The 22,977-nt window shown below is 43.1% G+C and overlaps 1 protein-coding gene across 7 annotated transcripts in view; it reads right to left on the bottom strand.

Moving 5' to 3' along the window:
• PLCH2 (phospholipase C eta 2) overlaps nt 1–22,977 on the bottom strand; it is a 76,734-nt gene that overhangs the window by 18,615 nt on the left and 35,142 nt on the right. For 4 of the 7 annotated variants that reach the window (XM_026796770.2, XM_074558836.1, XM_074558840.1 and 1 more), the window contains 9 exons: nt 12,391–12,537; nt 11,305–11,548; nt 10,276–10,405; nt 9,093–9,263; nt 7,193–7,286; nt 3,689–3,892; nt 2,540–2,660; nt 1,153–1,324; nt 786–893 (listed from right to left, as the gene is read on the bottom strand). In XM_026796770.2, coding sequence (XP_026652571.2) covers nt 786–893; nt 1,153–1,324; nt 2,540–2,660; nt 3,689–3,892; nt 7,193–7,286; nt 9,093–9,263; nt 10,276–10,405; nt 11,305–11,548; nt 12,391–12,537 — 1,391 coding nt within the window. Of the gene's footprint in view, nt 1–785; nt 894–1,152; nt 1,325–2,539; nt 2,661–3,688; nt 3,893–7,192; nt 7,287–9,092; nt 9,264–10,275; nt 10,406–11,304; nt 11,549–12,390; nt 12,538–17,659; nt 20,267–22,977 lie in introns of those variants that run through there. The other 3 variants (XM_074558842.1, XM_074558841.1, XM_074558837.1) reach the window with 3 other exon arrangements.

The following is a 22,977-nucleotide window of genomic DNA, read 5'->3' as shown; positions in this document are numbered from 1 at the left end:
GGTGTAGCAAATCTCAGATTCAAGGCATCAGTAAATCTCAGTAAAGTGAACTGTTAATAACAAAGATGGTGCTGTGAAATACCGAAAAGTGATATGCTGACATGTAATAACTTCCAAAAGGCAAAGAAATTATTTTTCTCCTTTGGTAGTCTTATTCACAGAGAAGTTTCTCTTTTAGATCAGATCCATAATACAAAATGAGGAAATAGCCTGAGGGAGAGAGAATGAGAATGCAAGCTCCCTCCAAGGCAATCTGGTTTATGTCATTAAATGGTTTTGCTGTGTTTTGTATTGTTTCTGCAAGGTGCAGTGGAATTTGCCAAAAGATTAAAGTGACAAAAAAATAGACCTTTTAAAAAAGGATGAAGAAACAAGGGATTTTCAGATTGAAGCCAGCAGAGATTTTTCTTACAGTAAAAATCAATCAAGCTCAGCATTCAGCAAAGCAAAGGGATGCTCTGTAAAAATGACCACAAATTGATGTAAATAGAATGTTTTATTTTCTTTTTTTTTTTTTTGTTTGCATTTTAGGGGAAGCACACTGTGATGCACTGAAGAGATATTAATACTCTAAACTTTAATATTCTAAACTTGAAACATAAACCCTAGAGCAGGTGCTGCTTCCTGTGCACTTTTGTCAATCTGCCCCCATGAAGATTTAGAACCTGAACCACTTGTGATGAACCCCAAAGATCTGATCACACCCAAAATCCAGAGAGCTCCTCCAAGGTTTCTTCTCACTGGGATGAGAAGCCTTGACAGGCATTTACATTCACTTCACTTACATCTCCATTCATTAGTTTACAGTCATCATCAATCTCATCAGCGCTGTCCTCATCAGAAACTTCTCCTTCCTCTGCATCCTCGCTGATGTTGGCTGGAAGTTTCTTGCCCTAGAAGATAAATTTATTACAGAGGCAGGGGAGCATGCAGCTCTTGCTATGACATATTCTAAAAAAAACCCCCAAATTATTCAAAGCATGTTATTTCCAGGTTCTTGCTGACTGAGAAGACATTTTTTATGAACCTTAAGTAGCAGTTTCCTAAGGTCTGTTTTTTGTGAAGTGATTTAAGTTAGGGTACAGTGATAACCAGGCAGAAATCACCATCACAAACAAGAGGAGGGGAAGCACACATGAAGCAGGAATTTACCTTAACCAGGATCTTCCCTTTAAGACTTGCTGGTGAGGGGAGCTTTGTGGAGTCATCGTTGTGCACAGAAGACAGATCCAGTTTGTCTCCCAGGATTTCTGTAAGATACTGAGCCATCTTCTTCTGCTGCACGATGCTGCAGTGGTTCTCAATTGACAGGATCACTGGGTACCTGCAGAAAGCACCAGCTGCAAATTTGGCTTTTACACCATGAAGGCTTTTCCCATTAACAGCAGAGCAGGGTCATACAGATAAACCTGCAGACAAAGCCTCTTCTACAAAGACAGCAAGTGTTGTTTCTAGTTTTAGTTTCACTGTCCTTATTTATTGTTAATTATCCAGACCAAGGAACAACAATGCCTGGTTGAAGATAAGACTTGTGGAGGATCTACTCCAGTGTGGTCAGTGCCAGTAAAACCACATTGAAGATGGATTTCTCTTTAGAGATGATGCTTTTTAAAGATCAGCACAACAGCCTTTTATAAAGGAGTTTTGCAGGATCAAATTATCAGGGATTCATTCATTAAAAATCAATTATTTTTATCCTGATATCTGGTCTTCATTAGCTCCTCATCAGGATTTGAGCCACACCAGGACCAAACTTTCCCAGTTGATGATGTGGTCCCAGTTACCCTTTTTGCAAAGGTTTAAAAACGGAACAATTTCAGAAGGACTACCTTTGATTTGTTTACCATGACTTCAGGCAAACTGCAAAAAGTATCAGGCTTATAAGAATTTTACCTGGTCTGAAAATTTAGTGCAAGTTTATTTTCTATTTGTAAAGGCAAATGGGCTGCTTTGGGGGAGCTACTGGAAAATTTTTACAGTGATAAAGTAATTTCTATTTTAAAAAAACCAAAGGTTGCCACACACATTTTGACTGTGTGGAGGAGGAGAACAGCAACTGCCAAGGTATATGAAACTTCCCATGAATAATGCTGATTTTCTGAGCAATGTACCTGTAGGGAAAATAACCTCTTTCTGATGAACACTCTGCTTTGTCCACAATCAGGTTACTCTCTCTTTGGATCCTTTATTCCCTGACTGGTTTCCTATCCCTGGAGCACCCAGGTGTAGCCTTGGCAGCACCAGAGTGCACATCCAGAGACAAAGTGGTTTAACTGCCACTAAAAACATTCACTGGCAAAACCTGCTGTTCCTCAGGTGTTGTACAAGCTCAGTAAATCCAGCTCCACACCTCTGTGCAGAGTGTCCCTACTCAGCTCTGTCTTGCTGTTTCTTTCTGAAGGATCTGAAGGATTTTCCCCAGAAAACAACTCCCAAATTCTGTTTGGAATTCTGGAACTGTTCTGGGATGCACAAGGATGCCAGGGAACACTCTCATTCACAGCCCTGAGACTCAGAGCTTGGAAGGCTGGATACATACTCGTTCTTGATAAAGGCATATTTGTTGATAGTTTCAATCACATCTTTGAAGAGGATTTTGGAAGTCAGGGTGTATCCATGGTGGACAATTGGTTCCCCGTCCGGCCCGTCCCAGCAGTCAACTGTAGGACAGAAACAGAGACACCATCAGAGCAGGAGCAGCTGGGCCAGCCTCTGTGGGGACAATAAAACCCTGAAATTCCCTTCAGCAGCCCAGCCAGGTCCATTCCCACCCTGCCCTCCCTCCTCTCTGTGCTGAACATCCTGGGAAGGAATTTCTGAACTTGGCCTCGTGCTGGGACCAGGTGACTGTTCCCACTGTCTGAGAGAGCCCCAAGCCAAGAAATCTTTTTTAAAAAGTGCTGAGGACTTTATGACAGGAGAGAGGTGACAGAGCAGAGCTTTGCTGTCACTGTGCTCCTGCTGAACCTGAAAAGGAAAGCAGAGACTCTCAGCCAGGCTGCTCACACCACAGGCCAAGCCAAGACCTGCCCATCCCCAGCCCAGCCTGGATTTTGCCTGACTTTGTCTATAATATTTGTCTATTATCATATTTCCATGGAATGTTTTACTCCTCTGAAGCACCCCATGGCACATCCACAATCTAACCTAAAAAAAAACTTATTTGCCTTCTGAAAAACTGTGCAAATACATTGATGGTCAGAACATTAAAGATGATCATGAAAGAGGCAATGTCTCAGAAAGGCAGCACAAGAAGGGATTGCACAAAAAGGTCCCCTGGTCACTGCAGACACTGTCACCATTTCACAGAATACTTTCCTGAGCAGAAATACCCACTTTCCTCTCAGGTGTGGCAGGAACTCTGCCACATTTGCCAGTCTGATGTCACACACTTGGCCAGGCAGAACAAGGACTAGTGCACTCTGCCCAACATCAGCATCCTCTCTGCAACAGGAGCTTTACAATTTATTTTCCTCACTACAACAATACCACTCCTCAAATGTCTGTCTCAAGAAAATTTGTCCATTCTATCACAACATTATTTTGTTGTTCTATAAAAGGAAAACACCATTTCTCCAGGCTTTTTCCTCTCCCCAGCTACCATGCCTTCTGCAGAAGCCACAAATCTTTCTTCAGAGAGGAGAACCAAGACCACAGAGTGCACTGGCAGCTCCTTTTTGCTCTTTACCTTCCACACAGCGACAGCCAGACTGCAGCACCCATGCATACATGTCCACCCTGGACTGGGACATCAGCTGATCTCCCATGAGGTAGGTGTTGTGTGAAGAGGTAATGAAGTAGTGACTCAGGGGGTAGCTCATGTCCTGGTTCACTTGGTAATGCTCTGGGTTGAAGATGTCCCCCGATGGACTCCGCATGTAATTGGTGAAACCTGTCAACAAACAACACTTTAAATGAGATTTTATTAATGTTTCACAGTTTCATCCTTTTTGTTGCTGTAACCTCCCTAAAATCAGCCTAAAATGCATCCCTATATTCACCAGCATGTTTAAGAAAAATAAATAGCACCACTACACACAATCTGTCTCCATAAGCAAGTGCAATTATTGCTTTTCTCATTGCTTTGTACATTTTCCTGTTCTACCTTTCCTGAGAAAAATATGTCTATTTAATCCAAATAACTTACAACTTGTGTCAAAAGATTCTGCTAGGGCATTGGGTCACATGGCAAATAAAAGCCTCCAGATATCTGCAGGCATATCCTGGAGCTGCTCCTCATGAAATCTTGTAAGATCTACAGTACTGGGATGCATTGAGACAGTTTTTGATGGCCCAAAAGAAGACACTCTCCTCTCCTCTCCTCTTGCAGTATTTTCCAAAAAACAAACCAAAATAATGACAGTACACATTGGCTTGTACAAGCTACACTCTCTAATTTGGATATGACACCACAAACCTGCCTGTGGAGTGGGGAGCTCTGCAGTGCTGCACTCATGTCACTCCAGAATTGACACTGAAATATCAATTATCTGTGGGGCTTTCAGTGATGCTACCAGAAGAATTTATTTTCCAGAGCTTGGAAATCCTGCAGGCATCATCACCTGGGCCCTCTGTGTACTGCAATCACTACTCTTGTTCAGAAGCAAAGTTTCAGAAAGTTATGATTTAATCTTTGTGTGAAATTGCTGCTCTCAGACCTGCAGCAGACATTTGTGCACATATCACAGCCACTTGCACAATTCAGACTGACACAAAACACTGTAACTTCCACTTCAAATCTTCCCCAAAGGTTTTTCTTTCATCACCAAGGAAAAGACTCAGGCTCCCATTCACACCCTGGCTTTGCTGACAGTGCTGATGCCTTTGGTCAGTACGTTTCTGCTTCAAGACTTCCAATTCTCCTGACATTTCACTCATTCCATAAATGAATCAGTGCCCCTGTAAAAATCCTGCCAGGCTTCCAAAGGTCTTAACACACTTTGACTGTGACAAGAGAAAATGTCACCTTTATGATGGTCCTTCTGGGCTACACATTTGGTGTTGATGAAAGTTTTATTGAAGGAAAAGAGCTGATAAACACAAACAGCAGCCAAAACATTTTGAGCAACACACTGGGACAGAGTGCCAGGGAATTCAACTAAAACTCTTGGAGCACACACCATGCTCAATGAGCACACCAGTGATAGAGTCAGGAAAACAAAAGATGAACCAAAGCAGAGCAGCCACTGTGGCAAATGGACAGAGCACAGAGTGTGTCAGCAAACACACAGCCACCACTGGTGGCTGCAAACCCATCAGCTGCTGCAAGGTTAATTCCACCCAGCACTGGGAGGCAGCTGCTGCAGCAGCACCATTGTTTGCTTTAAGCCCTTGGTAAAATATGATGGTTGCAAAGAGCTCACACTGACTGGATTTATCAGCCCTACAAGGAGGAGAGAGGAAAGAAGGAAGCTGAGTCCCACAGAACTGCAGTGGTGACACTCAGGGAAGGTGCACTGGCACGGTGGCACTTTGATCAGCACACAAAGGTAAAGGGTTTCTTTAGAGACTGTGAGTGAGCCCATGGTCACAGGCCAGTCCAAGGTGCTCCATGACAAAAGCCAGCAGAGCTGAGGACAGGCACGTGAATGAACAGGAAAGGACAAAGAGCACTGTTCTGTTATCTCACAACTACTGAGGGGCAGCCAGGTGTGGGCAGGATGCTCCTGTCAGGGCTGCACCAATCTGAGGAACAATCAGGCAGCTTCAGCTCCCATGGCGGCATTTCGGTCCTCAGGGCAGCTCTGGACTTGTTTTCTGGGAGACAGGAGACATCTCAAGTCTCAACTCCACACAAAAACAAGAGAGGAATAACTCCTCTGTGTGTGTGTGTGCACATGTACATACATGATGTACCTGCACAGATTTATGATTTTTAAGCAGCTCTTCCTCCTTTGTGAGCACCAGCCCAGCAGTGAGCCCCTGTCAGCTCCTCAGTCACCTCTGTTTGGGTGTTATCAGAAATGTCCTGCATTAATTAAGCTCTAGATTAGGTCTGTTCTGTTCTGCTGCACTTGCAGCAAGTTACTGGATGGGTTAAGGTCACAAAACCTTTTCCAGTTGTCTCCAAAGGACCTCACCTTCTCCTTCCCCCTGATCAGGAGCAGACACCAGCACAATGTCACCATGCTGGACTCTCTCTCACCCTAACCCATAAATTCTCTAATGTTTCATCACCCATTCTGAGGCAAAGCAATTGTACAGACTTTGTTGTTGTTATTATTGTTTTTCTCTGTGGAAACTTACAATACTTTGAAAAGCCTACTCTTTACTTTTTTAGGTATGAGGAAAGCAAGATAATGAACTTGCTTATTCATTATTTATGTGACTGCAACTGTCTGTAAAGACCAGAAAATGAAAAGAATGTCATCTGCTCCCTCACTGGCATTAGCATAAGCTTTAAAATAAATTGAAAATTTAGTCTGGAAGTAGAACAGACCTTGACCCATCCTAAGCAACCACCTTACACACTGTACCAGAAACTACCCACTTCTTCCTGCAGGAAACCAAACAACTTCTGTTCTGCCACTTTTCAGGATGACAACACACCCACAGGAATGGACAAGGCTGATTTTCTAAACGTCCAAGAACTTTTGCACAGAACCTAATTCCTCAGGAAAGTGCTCCCTTCTTGGGGTCAATAAATCTGGCTGAAGATTTACCATTTAGGGGAAAGGACTTACAGCCAGCCCCCAAAATAACAGCTACCACCCTGGTGGTGCAACATTGGTATATTTAGAGAGAAGGCTTCAGCAGCAAAGGTCAGGAAGGCAGGACCAATTTCATCTATCATCCCACTCAGACATTTACTCTGGATCACATCACTCCTCTTATATTAAGACTTAATTTGATTTTCAAATTGATTTGATTTCCAAAAATACCTGCAGGAATGATGCAACTAAATTCAACTGTATTTTCCAAAAGCACAAATAGAGACACCTCCAGCTCCAGCTGACTTTCAATGACTGCTGCTTCATCCTGATATGTACCTTTCAAAACTCCTCCAAAGAGATCAGGGTTTTTTAGGTTGCTCAGTAAATGGTAGATATTTTTAAAAAAGGCAAAAAGACTGGAAACACTTTACACAACATGACAAAATTCTACATCTCTATATTCTGCAAGCAGCAGCAATATTCTCCTGAGCATTGAGCCAGTTCTCTTTTCCCCACAAAAGCAGCACCAGCCAGCTTACCATCAATTCCCAGGGCTCCCTCCTTCTTGTTCTCTGGGCATGGCTCAAACTTGCTGATGATTTCCAGGCAATGTTCTTTAGTCACATTTGTCATCTGGAAAAGCAGCAGAAATGCAGTGTTAACTATTAATCACAGCTCCTCTGAGCTCTCTCCATCTCCGTCCAACAACTGGGCAGATGATCCACGGTGGGACTGAGGATTTCCAGCTCCCCAGAGGGATTCTCACTCCTGTCAATCAGTGTCAGGTCAGATCAGAAGGGGAGCTCTCTGTGAAAAGTTTCTGTGCTATTGGCAGCTGCCTGATGCCAGAGTTCTGCTTTGTAGGTCAGATCTGTTGTTAGGCACCACAGAGCGTCCAAACAGAACGAGCTTTGCCACAAACCAATGGGATCTCTTCTCTTGTAGGATTAGAGGATTAGTTTGCATTATCAAAGGGTTTTTTTCCTTTAAAATAAAACAAGAAAATGTCTCATCTTTATGCAGCAGACAGAAAAATCTGTTAGTAGCAGGAAAACAGAGAAACAGGACATAATGTTCTCAGGAAATCTGCTAACTTCAAGGTTGCTCTGCATTCTCAACTGGAAAAGAAAAGACTACAAAGGGAAATATTTGTCTGTAAATGTTGTCATTTATGAAACCAGGGTCATTAATGCTGAGCTGTAACTTTCTTTACATAATGCAGTGTTTTAGTAACTTAATTTTAACACAATTAATACTCCTGCTATTAACTGTTGATGTATTCTCTATTATCCTGATATTATTTAACATTCCTGTCCTGAATGCTCCAGCAAATCCTTTCTATTAGATGCTGTACATGAAAACACAGCCCTTGTCATCAGAGTGCAATAAAGTGACCATCAATTTGGCAACACAGAATCTTTGCCTGGGGGAAAATGAAACCACCAGCACATCTGCTGCAAGATCAATGCCTTTTCTGGGGGCAATTTAAAACCTACTAAATAAAAGTAAAAGAAGAAGACAAAAATCTCTAACTCTGGATTTGAACATTGATGATACTGGGTTCAAAAGATAAAGTCTGGAACACTGGGTTTGCCTGGAATGGAGTAAAGATGTTTTCCCTGTCCATGTTGTATGAGAAAGGGTGGCAAGGGAGAGAATTCCCCCAGGCAGGATTTGGCCATGTCAGTAATTAGCTGAGTTGATTTCTGTCCTGTGGTGAGTGTTCATTTTCCCCTCAGCATCTGGAGGATCAATTGACCAATGAAATGGAAACACAGCCCACTTATCTAAGAAGATAACTGCCAGAGAGGTGGATTTTTTATTCATTCCTTTCATGGACAATGACTGAAAATCATGGACATTTATGGCCTACAGGCAGGAAGCTTCAGAGAAGACCATGAGAGGAAAAGGGCAAAGAAAAGTCAAAACATTTGTTCCCGCAGCACTGGACTTAAATCACTCTGAGAAAATTCCTTAGGTACTACAATGCGTTTCAAAAACTCTCCTATACATTAATCATCCTCTCAACTGCTCTTTGAAAGATAATCTTCCACTTTACACCCTGAGATAGTGTGACAAAGGAATTTAGAGTTTCATCATGGGCTGTGCACTGTGTCACAAGCAGAGCCAGGAACACCAGCTTTGCTCCAAGGTACTGAATACTGGGAACAGACAGATGCTGATGGGATTGTTCAAGGGGAACACATGAAAAAAGAAAGCAATTCTAAAGATTATATTTAGAAGTACACTAAAAGAGCCTACAGGAAAGAAAATGGTAGTGAGAGCAAGAAGATTCAAGAAATAGTCTTAGATGAAAATCAAGACACATCTGTCTCTTTTTCACATGCACAGCATCGAAGTCCCCACTCCTTTTAAAATTCATTCCCAGTGGCAAGCAGCAGGCCTGCAGCTGGAATCCTGCTCCTGGCTTGGACCTACCTTCTGCTCAGTCTCCAAGAAGCGTTTCAGGTCATCTGTGTCCAGGTAGTCCTTGTGGTTGCTGTAGGTGAGCATCAGCAGGTACAGATCGCGCCGCGTCGACATCATCTTGTAGAAGGCACAGAACTCCTCGAAGTCCAGCGTGCCCTGGTTGTCATCTGTGTCAGCCTCCTGCAGCACACAGCAACCACACAGTCACTACCCAACTGCCTGCACCCATTTTAGATAAATAAACAAACCCCTGTATGAGAGTGAAGCACTGGAATTAAATGCAGGTTGAAGCTGTGTGATGTGGCTGCTGGAACTGACTGATCTATCAGCCTTGTCACAGGAATCCCCTGCACAGCTTTGAACCTCTCCCATGGACACATCCATGCCAAAAACAACATTGGAGGTTTTAATTGTTCCACAGTGAACCCTGCTGAAGGATTTCTTCTGTCTATGGCAATTAAGTGAAGGCAAGTTCCCCTCCAACAATATGTGTGTGTCTGGCAGAATTACCCACTCATATCTTCAGAATATCATTGGAGCCCAAGTCATCTTGAAATTAATTTTATATCCAGGATTTGAGAGGATATCTGTAAAATCCATGGCCATAAACTAATAAGATCTGGAAGAATACTAATTTTGCAAGTAAAGAAAAGAATCATCAGGGATTTCACATAAAGGCTTGCTGGTCCCTGCAGGGACTTTGTGATAACAAAAGCCACACATCTCCATTGTTGCTCACTTAATTGGGCCAAGGTCAGCAGAACACAATGTCAAACAAACAGCTCTCAGCAGTGCAAAAATCTGACTGATACAGAAGTTTGCATGCTGGGTATTTTATTAGTACCAGCTACCAGAGGATATTGGATACTTGACTTGATAATATTTTTAGAGAGAACATTATTGGAGGAGGAAACATGACTGGGTTTCTGACCTAAAAAGTCTAGGGAAAGGGCAATCTTGGAACTGTGTGTTTCACGTTATGTAACACCAGAAGGTACCTGGTGTGTTGCCTTTTTCTGTGCATAACAATTTATCTGTGACGTGTTTCTGGAGCTCTTTCCAATTTACCAAATGGACTGTGTAGTATCTCTCAGTAGAGTGGAAACAAACCAGCTGCTGAAGTATTTGCTATCTCTCCTACTGGATTTCGTGTTAAATCTTTGCTTTTTCAGGAAAAAAAAATAATTCTTACCTTAAACATTTGCTTGACTTTCTGTCGGGGTAGGTTCACATTCAGTTTGTGCATGAGCTGGAGCACTTCACTAATACTCAGGCTGCCATCCCCATTTTTATCTGCCTCATCAAATGTCTGCTTCAACCACATTGAACAGGAGTTAAGGAACAGCACGGAATATTGAAGGATATTACTGAGCATCGTGGATATATTGAAGGATATTACTGAACATCATGGACATATGATTTTTTTCACATTAGGAAACCCTGCAAATGAGACTGGGAATGAAAGGTCAAGCTAATATCTAACTCTCCTCGTGTTAGTTCAGGAACAGCTTCTAGACTTGCTGTGCTCAACATGCCACATGTGCTCTGTGCCTATTTGACAACACAGAAGAAAAATTTCTGAGTGAATCTCAGTGTTACATTGTGATGGTGTTCGCAGGGGTCTTAGGATCAGGGAAGAGACGAGGATCTGACTCCATGTCTCAGAAGGCTTGATTTATTATTTTATGATATATATTATATTAAAACTATACTAAAAGAATAGAAGAAAGGATTTCATCAGAAGGCTAGCTAAGAATAGAAAAAGAATGGAATGATAACAAAAGCTTGTGGCTCGAATTCTCTGTCTGTGCCAGCTGACTGTGATTGGCCATTAATTGGAAACAACCACATAAGACCAATCACAGATCCACCTGTTGCATTCCACAGCAGCAGATAATCATTGTTTGCATTTGTTCCTGAGGCTTCTCGAGAAAAAATCCTAAGGAAAGGATTTTTCAGAAAATATCATGGCTACATTACATCACCAGATTAAATGGATGGTTTTACACTGGGAGTGAGACTGAAGAATGCACCTGGGTGTTTTTCAGTCCACTGCACTCAGTCATCTCCATCTCCAGAGCAGTCCACTTCAGGAACTCTGTCTCTGGAAATAAAGAATACAGTGGGAACTGCTCTGAAGCTCTGAGCCTAGTGCTTACTTGCAGCAAAGCAAACACTGCAAGGAATCCTGAGCTTGTCCCAGGCAGCACAGGAAGGATATTGGTCTCTGGTCCTTTGGCGTTTGGAGAGGCTGTCCTCGTCACTGATGCCTGCCATCAGGTACTTCAGCCCTGTGATCCAGGTGCGTGCCTCCTCGGCGCTGGAGGACACCAGGTCCAGGGACTCCATGTGGTCCCCGTAGTAGATGCTGAAGCAGCAGTTGGGGTCGAAGCTGCCGTCGGCGTAGCGCTGGAAGATCTCCGACTGCTTCCCCTCACACACCTCCTGGATGGAGTCGATGGAAACTGCAGGGACAGCAATGACTGGGAGCAGGCCCAGAGACATCCCAGGGAGGGAGAGCCCAAACCTCACCCTGCAAGGCCCCAGTGCACACAGGGATTGCCTCTGACTCATTTACAGCACTCTACACCCCTGCAACCTGCACAGCCAACCACAGCATCGTCAGCTTCATAAATTACCCATCATTAAATCATTTACTGCCCTTTAAAGTCAAGTACAACACTGTGGAATCCTTTGAACCCTTCAGGCAAACCTCCAGGGCCTTGCCTTGGAAGAAGGGAGAGTTTTCCCCACCTAGGCTGAAAGAGAGGACTCAGCCCATGGTGCTCTGCAGCACTATTGCCAATCTAATGTAGATTGCTTCCCCCATTGGCCAGTTGACCCTGCCCACCCCAATTATTCATCCCTCAATGCCCATACAGGTTGCTGCCCTTTGCCCAACCCCTTTTCCCTCAGGTCATTGGCCACTGACCCCATACTTAAGTCTGTGCACAGCACGTTCTCCTGTCTTTTGTACCTGATTTCCCTTCAGTGTGCTGGAGAAAAACTTCACTGGAATTTATCATTCAAAAGGCCCTTCTGCCTCTCTTTGCTGAGCTAGCTGTGGTGAGTGCGGTGGGTGGACTTGACTGCTTTCCCTGAATGCTTAACCAAGATAATGGATGCTGTTATCTATTTCCCACTAAGCTTTTCCACAGGAGATGCTTACTGGGAAGTAGGTAACACCATCCACCATCTAAACCCCACACTGCCACACAACACCTCTCACTGAGCCAGACCTTTCATTCTCCTTTGTTCACAAGGCCCCAGGAGGGGTCAGAGGGGGGTTTCTGTGGCTGACACTCACTTTTGGCTTTCTCATTCTTCCGAGAGGGTCTCCAGCGAATGCAGGACCTGTGGTCATCCAAGTAGTAGAAGCGGACGAGCCCCTTGGAGCCTCCTCGGAGTTTGATCATCTGGGTGCCCGCCTGCATGGAGCTCATACATCTTTCCACTGAGAGGGAATGAAGAGAGAGCAGTGAGCCAGACCTTGCTCCCTCTGGAATTGCCTTTACAGGATGAAAACACATCAAGCAGCTGCCAAATGAACAGCTCAACTCAAAGGAGAAGGGTTCCTGTAGTAAGAGGTCAGGTGTTAAGATCAAAAAGTCAGAAAGATTCTTGGTGGCTGTGGACTTACCTGTAAATGTGGAAGTTTTCATTCCCATATTGATTTATAGGAAATGATCATATGTTGGGACCAGTACAAGGTATGTGCCTTTCTCAAGACCATCTCAAATCTGAGCTCCTACAACATGTAAACCTTGTGCTGGACACAGGGTGAAGTTTCACCTGGAAACTGGAATCCTTGGCCAGCAAGGTCCCACTGCTTCTATGGACTAAGTCACTGATCGTATAGTTTTGCTTAGCAAGAACCTCACAAACTTTTCATCTCCCAAATCCCCCAGACCCACATTTTCCAAGCAGGAGGTTTCTCACCTGTGCTGTACTTTGCCTCTGGGCCTCAGGACCTGTTCCATTCCTGAGGGTCTGGCAGACTCCCAAACAGTGCAGCCTGAAAAGCCACGAGTGCTGGGAGAAGCTCCTTGCAAGGGTCTGCTCTGCCCCTGCAGGGACCCTGCCCTTTGCTGGGGGCTCTGGCACTGGCAGCCCCTGGGAGCCAGGCTGGGCCTTTCTGGAATCCAGCTGCTGCAAGGACCGAGCTCAACAACTTCCATCCAACTGTGAGTGGCTGGCTCTGTCCCAGCAATAAATGCAGACTCACATTTTCTGCCAAGTCTCCCATTTATTTCCCCTGATGACAGAGCAGAGCCTGTGACCTGATTTTCCTCTGACTTTCTGCCTGATCCGTTTAAGTAAAATTAAAACTATTACTGTGTTCAACATTCTTTTTTTTTTTTCCAGCCCTAGAGATGAGAAGTGAAAATTACTGCTGAGATTGTGGATTGAATGAAAATTAATACATGCAGTACACATTCTAATTCAGAAATAAATGCAAGGAGATTCTGAGGTCAGCTTTCTTTTATCAATCTTCTGCCATCGAGATAAAAGATGAAACAGTGTCCAGATGAAAACACTGATTCCACATGTTCCAAAATGCATCAACACCAACACAACAACTTAGGTGATTCAAGTCCACCTCTCAGGCAAAAGCAAAAGCAAGGTAGGTAAAAAGAAATGGGAAAAGGCTTTGATGTCCCTGGGCTTTAGAGCTCATGTTCAGATAAAGTCAATTAATTCACTCTGGAAAAGGTTCAGCAAAATAGACTCATTTGAAAGCAGACCTCTATGGTACAAGAAAATTTTAATTTGAAGGCACAATTCTGTAGAGTTCATTGTCCATGTTAATAAAATATTCATGGAGAGAAGGTGTGGAATTGAGAGCAAGATAATCCCTGGTGTAACATTTTACTTCTTAAAGCTGGACCCTTGTCTTCAGGCACAGATACCTTTAGAGAAAATCAGTGTTCAGCAGGTATCACCATAAAGGCAAGAGCTGTGCCAGAAACATCCACTGCAACATCAGATCCAAACTCAGCCCAACCCTCTCCCAGGCACTCAATCTTTTCAATATCTGCTTTCATTCTGATTCAGAAGAAGAGAAATGTTTCTCAGATTTACTGAAATAATAATTAGGGGAAGCTTGAACTTATTTTCATTTCACAAGGCTCATAGGGTTTTTGAAAAAAAAAAAAATTCAGTCAAAATATCTAATGAAAGAATTTCTCTGAACAGTAATCACACACACTTCAAATCACATTAAATTTCCAACTTCCTCTTTGGGAATTATAGCAGTAAATAATCTTATTGGAAGAAACCAGAAGAGTAGAAATGGGAAAAGTATCAAAGAGCACACCTGTTACAAAGCAGAAGATAATGAAGAAGTACCAAAATAAAACCACACTTTCTGCAACACCCATTTACTTGGCTTTTGCATGAAGCAGGAACACGTTCTCTGCTGTTAAAATTTTAATAAGCATCCTTAGATTGCTTTTTCCATGCTGCTGTTTATTTTGCTGCAGGATTTCTCCCCCAAAGCCACCCTGAGCACCTCACAGCTGCCTGCTGCAGTTCCAGCTCCTCTGGACTGAGCTTGGGTGATCCATGGCCAGCCCCAATATTTCAGTGTTGCAATTATTCAGCCCCAATATTTCAGTGTTGCCATCTTTTTGGGGATGGTGACATAGGGAAAGGAGGGCACAAGAAATCCCTCCCTTCTGTGTGAGAGCAGATTTTGTGGAAGGAAAACCCCAAAGGGAAGGCAGAGATGTTTGCAAGGGCCAGGACATGGAGCAGGGACATTTCCACACCTGTCCCTTCTGGGGACTGAAAGTTTAGAGCACTGCAGAGACTGGAAGAAAGAAAAAAAAATGAAAAAAAAGAAAAAAGAAATCCTAGTGGTACTTCTATCAAACAGAAAATGATATGGTTTTTTCCCTGAAGTCTTTCACAGCATGTAAGTGAAAAGGGCACACTGCTGAGAAGTAGAACTGCTTCTCCTTGCCATTGTTCACATTCCTTCTTTAAGGATTCATTCCTATACTTCAGATAAAAATCCCCCAGTCTTGCAATGAATCAGGTTTTTGAAGAAATGGCTCTTAACTATCTTCAATTAAGGCTGAATTACAGCTTTTCTGTTTTTCACTTCATTAGTTCCTTTTTTTTTTTCAGAATTCAGCTTATGTTCAGCTCTCTTCTGATCTAATGAGTTGCCTCAATTTGCATCAGAACAAAAAAAAAATTGTGGAGGGAAGATGGATCTCTGTATACTGCAGCATAGAGCACTGCCAGAGCAGAGAGGAGCAGGGAATAGAAACGTGGAACACCCAGTTCCACACGGGGCTGATGCAGCAAAAAGACTCCCAGTGATTTCTCATGCTTCTTAATAACATTTATATTTACTACAGAAAGCGTTAAAGTAACAATAAATAGCAAAACTAAACAGACCATAAACCCTACAATTTGTCCTGAAACAAGGGGGGAAAAGGAGACTGATATCATTCCTATTGTTAGCAAGATGTTCTAGTGTCTGCAAATTAATTATTTATGGTTCAGTAGCATTATTGTCTTTTAGGAGTCTCTGAGTTTGATATAAATATGTGAAGGAGTGGGAGTATTTTAGCATGTGGGGATGAAAAGAAGTCAGGAGATTGAGTCATTGAGTATTTTTGTACATGGACCAGCTTTGTCAAATATTCCCATCCCTGGGCTCAAGGCAGCCCCAGGTTGTGTCACACACCTTTGCTCCATCCAGGCTTAGGGACAGAGAGCAGGGAGCATCAAACCCTTCTGACCAAGAACAGATCCTGGAGGGGTGAATCCCAATTTTGTGCCTCACCTCAACAACATCAGCAGAGGAGAGCAGATGCCAGCAGCTCATTTCTCTCCAGGAGATGTTTGTGAGCCCAGAGAAACCCCCCAGCACACGTGCACCAGAAGGGCAAGAAAAATATCCCCTTAAAATATCACCACCAAACCAAAACAGCCTTCCCACACACAACCAGAGGACTCCCACACTTGTCACACATTCAGCACTGCCAATCCATTGAAGACATAATGACTGCCCCATTTTTTTAAAGTCTCACTGGAAATGGTTTCACAGCTATAAGTGGCTCATCAATATGTAAACCAAAGAGCTGGCTCCAGCTACTCCTGCCAGGAATATCGCTTGCTTTCTAGACAGGAGGCATAAAATCTTTTTAAAAATCAATATATCAATATAATGATATAAAATATGTAATGTATCCAAGTATATATCCAGCAGAATGTATTGGGAATTCTGTCCAGAAGATATTTTGCCAGTCCTGCCAAGAACTGGCTGTGGAGCTCCTGGCCCAGGTACATGAGGCTCAATGAAATCACTCCATTGGATCCAGTTAAAAACCAGATCACATCCAAACTCATTAATCTTCATTTGTTTCATTTTGCATCCCTCCAGCTTAATGAACAGGTCCCTCTCACCTTTTAAACCAACCATTTTATTCCCAGCACAGCTTTGTCCCCCTTGTTGGCTCTCAGTGGCTCAAGCTTCACGAAGTCCAGGACTTTTACTGTTCTGCTCATTGGCCAAAAAAATCTGGAAGTGTCTTTGGAAAAGAACATTTCTCTATAATTCTGCCAGCAATGGTTGGGACAATGTTTACTGTGACAAGAGATGATGTAAGACTGAACCCATCTTTAAAACACACCACTAATAAATGAGGTGTTAATGGGAGATGTTCTTAATCCTGTGGAAATTAGGGGCTTGATTTGAGGTCAGGCTGTAAATTCTCCATCCCTCCATCAGCCACCAGCATCCAGGGAAATGCAGAAGCAGAGTAGGACAATGTTTCTCCTCTGCAAAAATTCCCAGTGCTTGCTGAGCTATCTATGTGTCCGACTTTCTTGCTAAAAAAAAATCTTTGATCGATGAAGCTGACAGACAAACAGGACAGAAAAGTGCTCAAGGAATGGGTGCGTCTGGTCAGGCTGCAGATTTCCACACTGGCCATGCAGAAGTGGCCCAAGAAGATTGTTATTAAAGTGCTTTTACTAGAACAGCTGTTTTCTCTGGCCATCTCTAATTAGGTTTGCTGGGTTTATTAGCTATTTAAACTAAAGTCTGCCGTGAGCACCCAAAGGGGATCCTTCTCACAGAGCCAGTGAAGCTTGAGAGTTTTGTGTGTCTGTAATCAGAAAACAGCCTCTAAACAGTGCAGGAGGTGTGGATCAAGACAGCACAGATACTGCCAAATGCTCATTTTTAAAGCTCTTAACTACAAATAAAATTAAAGAGTTAAGAGGTGTGCAGTGCTGGCAGATAGCAAAACTCGTGCTTAGGGTAAGGAGAAGGAGACAGAGTCTATGCAACAGAACATTTAAAAGGGTCAGCAAGTGTCAAAATGTACAATTTTGCTCCAGCTTGTCCTGAAGAACATAAATCAATCATGAAATTATAAGTGGGGGCTTACTGAAGACAAAAAGAACTGCACTAACATCAGACCAGGGCTGCCACCTCCTTCCTTCTTTTCTGCTCCCCACGCTGCTGCTACACAAAGGTGCCACTAACTAAGATTTCAGCATGAAAGATTTAAAGGTGTCACCATTTCAGGGAATGCAGGGGTTCAGCATCTTACCAAAGTGGCCAATTTTCCATCTCGGAGAGGCGACGATGCTGCCACCAACCCAGAAAAAGTCTTCAGCCAGACGAGCCACTGAGAACTTATTCTGAAGCAAGGGAGATTTGGAGATATCCATCTCTGAGCTGGACTGGAAACAAGCACTGATGGCCTTGGGAGGTATCAAAATTTTATAATACACATTCTCCATGTAGCAGAATAAAAATGTTATCAGAAAAATAGAAAATAGCCATTGATTTCCAAAATCCAGTGGTATTTTTCAGGTATTTTCCCGGTTGTTTCAGAAAAGTTTCTTAGCTAAATTAAGCCTCTTTCACAATCCAGATTTAGAACATTAAAATCCCAATAAAATCCTTTTTATTGTGATCTACCTGTGACTACTTTGGAGGCCTGGGTGGGCTTCAGTTCAAGATTTTAAAGAAGACACATGATGGAGCATGAGGCAATTTGGCATGTAGATGAAACCATTTCTGGACAGCAAGGCCTCCTGATGATATTCTTTTCCTCCTGCTGATTTTCTTTTTCCTTTGGTACTTTCCCAACTGCTTGGCATCATCAAGACATTACAGCAATTTATAGTTGTTGGCTCCTCCACCACTTCCTCCTCCTGACAGTGATTCCCACAAGGAGAAAACCCTTTCCTTTCTTTGGATTTGCAGGTTCCACTCTTTCTGGGGCTCTACCTGCTCTTCAAAACCAGCCAACAACATCCCCTGCTGTAAATAATGCACAGTTAACAGCACAATCCATTCCCCTCTCTGCCCTCCTGAGCCACCCTTGCCTCTCACTGTGGATCTGCCCAGGTGCATAAGCTCTTCAGTCTCTTTCCAGGGCTGGAAAAAAAAAGAATAATCACATTTTCTTCTCATACAGCTCCTCAAAATATCATTGTGCCAATCTTCTTCTCTTCTCTGAAGGTTCTCCTCACTATTTTAATGGGCATTTCTGATAAAAGAAAGAATATTTCTCTCTAGGCGGCAAAAACTAGATACGATGGAAACACAGCAACACATGTTTGCTTCAAATCCTAAATCCATCACAGGCACTAATCCCAAAGCTGTGCTCCTGCCCTATCCAGTCAAGGGATTTAGGTGACATGTTACAACTGAAAAAAAAAAAAAAGGTTTCAAATAATTGCATTCTTTTTCTGCTTCTCTTCTTCATCTTCTTCTCCTCCTCTTCTTCCTTCTCCTTCCTCCCCAGTATCTTCCATGCCACCCTGTATTTAGGGATGTCTTTACAGCCACAGAGGATCTTGCTCAGGGCACAACCAGGCAGCTCCTGTGCCCAGAGCTGCTGGAACAGAACCAGGAGCACTGAGGGGGCTCCAGGACTGACAGATAAAAGCAGGTGAGGATGAATTTTTAAAGAGCACCAAGTCACTACCTCATTCCATTTGAAATGCACCCATTGAGCTGCAAATACAGAAATCTGTCACATAGGTTAGCACTTAAGCTACATTAAGTTTTAAGTACAATAGACAATCTCTCTTGCCATCTGTGATCTGTACAAGGAGCCTCATATGCTTCTACCCTGATGAGCTAAACACAAATTGCCCATTTAAAAACACATTCATTAAGTGCTTCCTACTCTTCCTTTCACAGTTTGAAAAAAGCTTTGGAGTAGTTAATTCTGGAGATGATTCACTCTCAATTACAAGTTGTTTATTTCACCTCCAATGCCCAGAGTTCTTATACTGGGCTTGACTCAGAGTTTAACCACAGATTAATTCCAAACTAGAACCAAACTGGGTCTGCACCACGGGAGGCAGTGATGCTATGTACACTCTTGCCACTATTTATTTAAACATTTCAACCACAGCTTTCCACCCTCCTGAGGCATCTTTCAGGAGCAATTTAGTGAGATGACTGCAAACTGTCATCAGGGAAAAAGCAACTTCTCCTGCAAAATGCTCAGAAGGATCTATGCATCCCACAGAAAACTCTGCCCTGAAGGGAAGAACAAAGGGAACTTTGTTCTGAAGATCCTAATCCTTCCTTCACGTGAAGCCTGGGCCAGGATGAGAGCTGGGATCTGTGAGTTTCATTACCTTCTCTATCACCTGGTTCTCCGAATTCCTCAAATAAATTCATAAACATCTTTGTGTAATGTCCATGCTTTAGAAACACCACCTTAAATGGTGAGAATGTCACTTTCCTCCTAGGAAAGGAGAGAGAATTTAGAAGCTCTCAATTACAAGGAGACAGAGTTAAGGCAAATTTCTGCATAAACCAAAACTATTGCAGCTGTTTAGCTCCTTTTTTCCCCTCTTGCAGTACTAATCAGGTTCCCTTGCAGTTTTCCAGGCTGTGCATGCAACAAAATCAGTGGCTGGCACAGAATGCTAAATGTGCTCCCTTCAAAATTCAAATATCAATTGTGCCAGGACATCCCAGAGTCTGCATTCACCATTTATGTGTTATCAACCTGGGGACAAGAGGAAGGGAGGAGAAGAGGGAAATGTAACTCCCACTGCAGCATTGCTCAAGATATTGGTTTCATGGTTCATAATTAGAATTCTGCAAATGCAGGGCTTCAAATATGGATTTGGTTTTATTTGAGTAGAGAGAAATGCCAGTGATTTATAGCACTGGAAAAGAACTATTACAATATTCAAGTTAAAGTTAGATTTTTAATCCTAAGAGCGCCCAGAGAAGGTTAATTTAAATTATTTCAGTTCACTATCCATACACCCCTTCAGGCCTCCTAAGAAAATCCTTGTGGAAAATAAAATCTTTTAGAAGGCTCCTCCATTTGTTATACTGGATAACACTGGAAAAGCAGCAGGGAATAATGAAGGGTTAAATTGGACACAATCCCTCTCCCAACTCTTAAGCACACTGAGCTGAGGACTTAGGATCTAAGCCTACTGAAATGGGTTTCTATTCTTGCCTCCCTTGACATCCTCAGAGCAATCTTGCTCACCTGACCCAACGGGGAGATTAAAGACTTCTTTCCACAGCACTTCAGGAACTTATTATTGTCTGAGTGCAACAAAGGCTCTTCATGCCACGAAATGGATTTTAAAACCAACATTGTCTGAGTCTCCATGCTAAAAATGGAACTCAGAGCACTTGAACAATGCTGGAATGTCAAAGTCTTGCAGAGGAAGAAAGTCACTTGGAGAGTGCCAGAGGAGCCAGACTCCAGCCCACAGAAAGAACATCTTGAGGAAGACACAGGAGCACAACACACATATGGTTTGGGAGATGGAGGAAAGGGAACAGGATGGAGATCCTCCCGAGACAAATGGGTTTACCATAAATGCAATCCTTCAGGATGGTGGGATTCACTTGACTGCTGAGGGGTGGAAAAAGTGTGAACAGTTATGTAATACAAAAGGAAACAGCTGCAGACCTCAAAGTAGAAAAGCCAAACCTGGAAATTTCAATATCCTGACTGCCAAAGACATGAAATGTTACAGAGCTGGCAGTCTGTCTGACCTGCAAATCCACCAGGAGCAGACCTGTGCCTTCCCAGCCCTGCACTCCCTTTGCCTTTGCATGGACACACTACAGACCCAGTTCACCAGATTAACAAACTGACCTGGTCACAGGAGGCTGATTCTGAAACACTGAGCTGCTCGTGGGCAGCTTTAGTGATACACACAAAAACTTTGATGCAGCTGCTCCCATTCCCCACTTCCCACCCAGGGAAATCTCACTCCTGATGGCTGTAGAATCACAAGAGAATTATTAACAGCAAGACAGTCATAAAATACAAGGAGGAAACAGAAGATATCAGTGCCTTCTGGCACACCTCTCTCTCACTTTTGCCCTTCCTGTTGTACTTTCACCAGTCAAAATATCCTATAAAAACTGCAGAAACTCCATTTACAGCTACATCTTAGCTACCCCAGCCAAGACCTTCATAGGAGTTAGCCAGCCTGTTACCACCTTCTGAAGCACTAAATGCAAAGATGTTTGTGAAATACCAAAAGCAAAAACATCTCATTGAAGTGAACATCACTAAATAAAAGTCAGAAATACTCTCAGTTATGGTAAAGGGTCAAAACCCCACATACATGGGCACAAACACAAGCAGCAGGAGATGACTGCACTTGATGAACCAAAGGTGAATGATGCTCATTCACTACTTTTAAACAAATTATTTATGTTCCTTCCCTTTCCCCCAGAAATGCTGTTTCCAAGAGGGCTAAAGCAGCATGAACTGGGCAGCCAGGCCAGCCAGCTCAGCTGCAGCTTCTCTTCTCTCAGCTGGAGCCATTTGCCTTTGTGTTTCCAATGCACTCTGCATTTTCCCAGCTGTGTCTGCATGCAACCGTTGCCCACTGCTTTTAGTGTGGGCTCTTCCCAAGAAGAGGGATTTGGGGAGCAGATGCTGATGGAAAAAAGACATTCACGGTTACATTTTCTATTTTTGTCTTTCAGCTGAAAACTTCTGTATTAGTTCTATCAAGAATTGACCGAATCAATCACTTTCAGATGGTTTTGGCTCAGAAAGGCCAGAGCACCTGCTCTGGGGCCACAGCCTTATCCCAACTGTGCATAAGCTGCCTTTTCCCTAATTCTGTTCCAGCTCCACCCTCTGCCATGGGCACGGGCAGAGCCTGCCCGACCATCTGGACAGCACCTCTAAGCACAGTAATCCCCCCTCGAGATTAACACTGCACATCTTGCCCAGATCAAGTGGAATTCAGGTTATTCCATGGCCCCTGTGCCTCACCCACCAGGTCTCCATGTGCACTGGCTCAGAGCATTTCAGCAAGTTATTTAGCTTGTCTGAAATCCTCCTGCCTTCAGCATCCATCCACTGGGAGAGACTGTAAATCACATTTTCCTGGTGCTCCTTTCCATGCTGGAATTCACAGTGGCAAAGCCTGGCACAGTTGCTTTAGGCAACCACAACCATGAACTCCCCAAAACTGCTTGGAAAGTCCCATTATTAAAATGAACCAGTTGTGAAATCCCTTAAATTACTTCATTCACTTGAAGGAGTGTTTGCGGAATGGGGACCCATTAGCAACAGCAGCACTAATTTAATGACAATTACTCTGCCTCCTGCCATGGTTTTAGTTCTCTTGGGCTCATCTGGAAAAAAATGATGCAATTATTTTAATTAAGTGAGAACAGTGATTTGAGCTGCTGAAGTATTTTCTCTGCAAAGCTGCGACAAACAAATTTTGTCAGTTATAGAAAAATGTCAGCATAAAATGAAGATTTTAAGACTATAAATGGTGCTCTAAGGTCACCTTGTCTCCAACCACCGACTCGTGTAAGAAAATGTCCCTACACACTTAATTGAAGTAAGATCATAAACCCTTTACATTTAAAGGTCTTTCAGTGCTTGACCAT

Source organism: Zonotrichia albicollis, chromosome 25 (assembly GCF_047830755.1).
Source record: "Zonotrichia albicollis isolate bZonAlb1 chromosome 25, bZonAlb1.hap1, whole genome shotgun sequence".
Lineage (NCBI taxonomy): Eukaryota > Metazoa > Chordata > Aves > Passeriformes > Passerellidae > Zonotrichia > Zonotrichia albicollis.
This window is presented reverse-complemented; position numbering and strand designations above follow the sequence as displayed.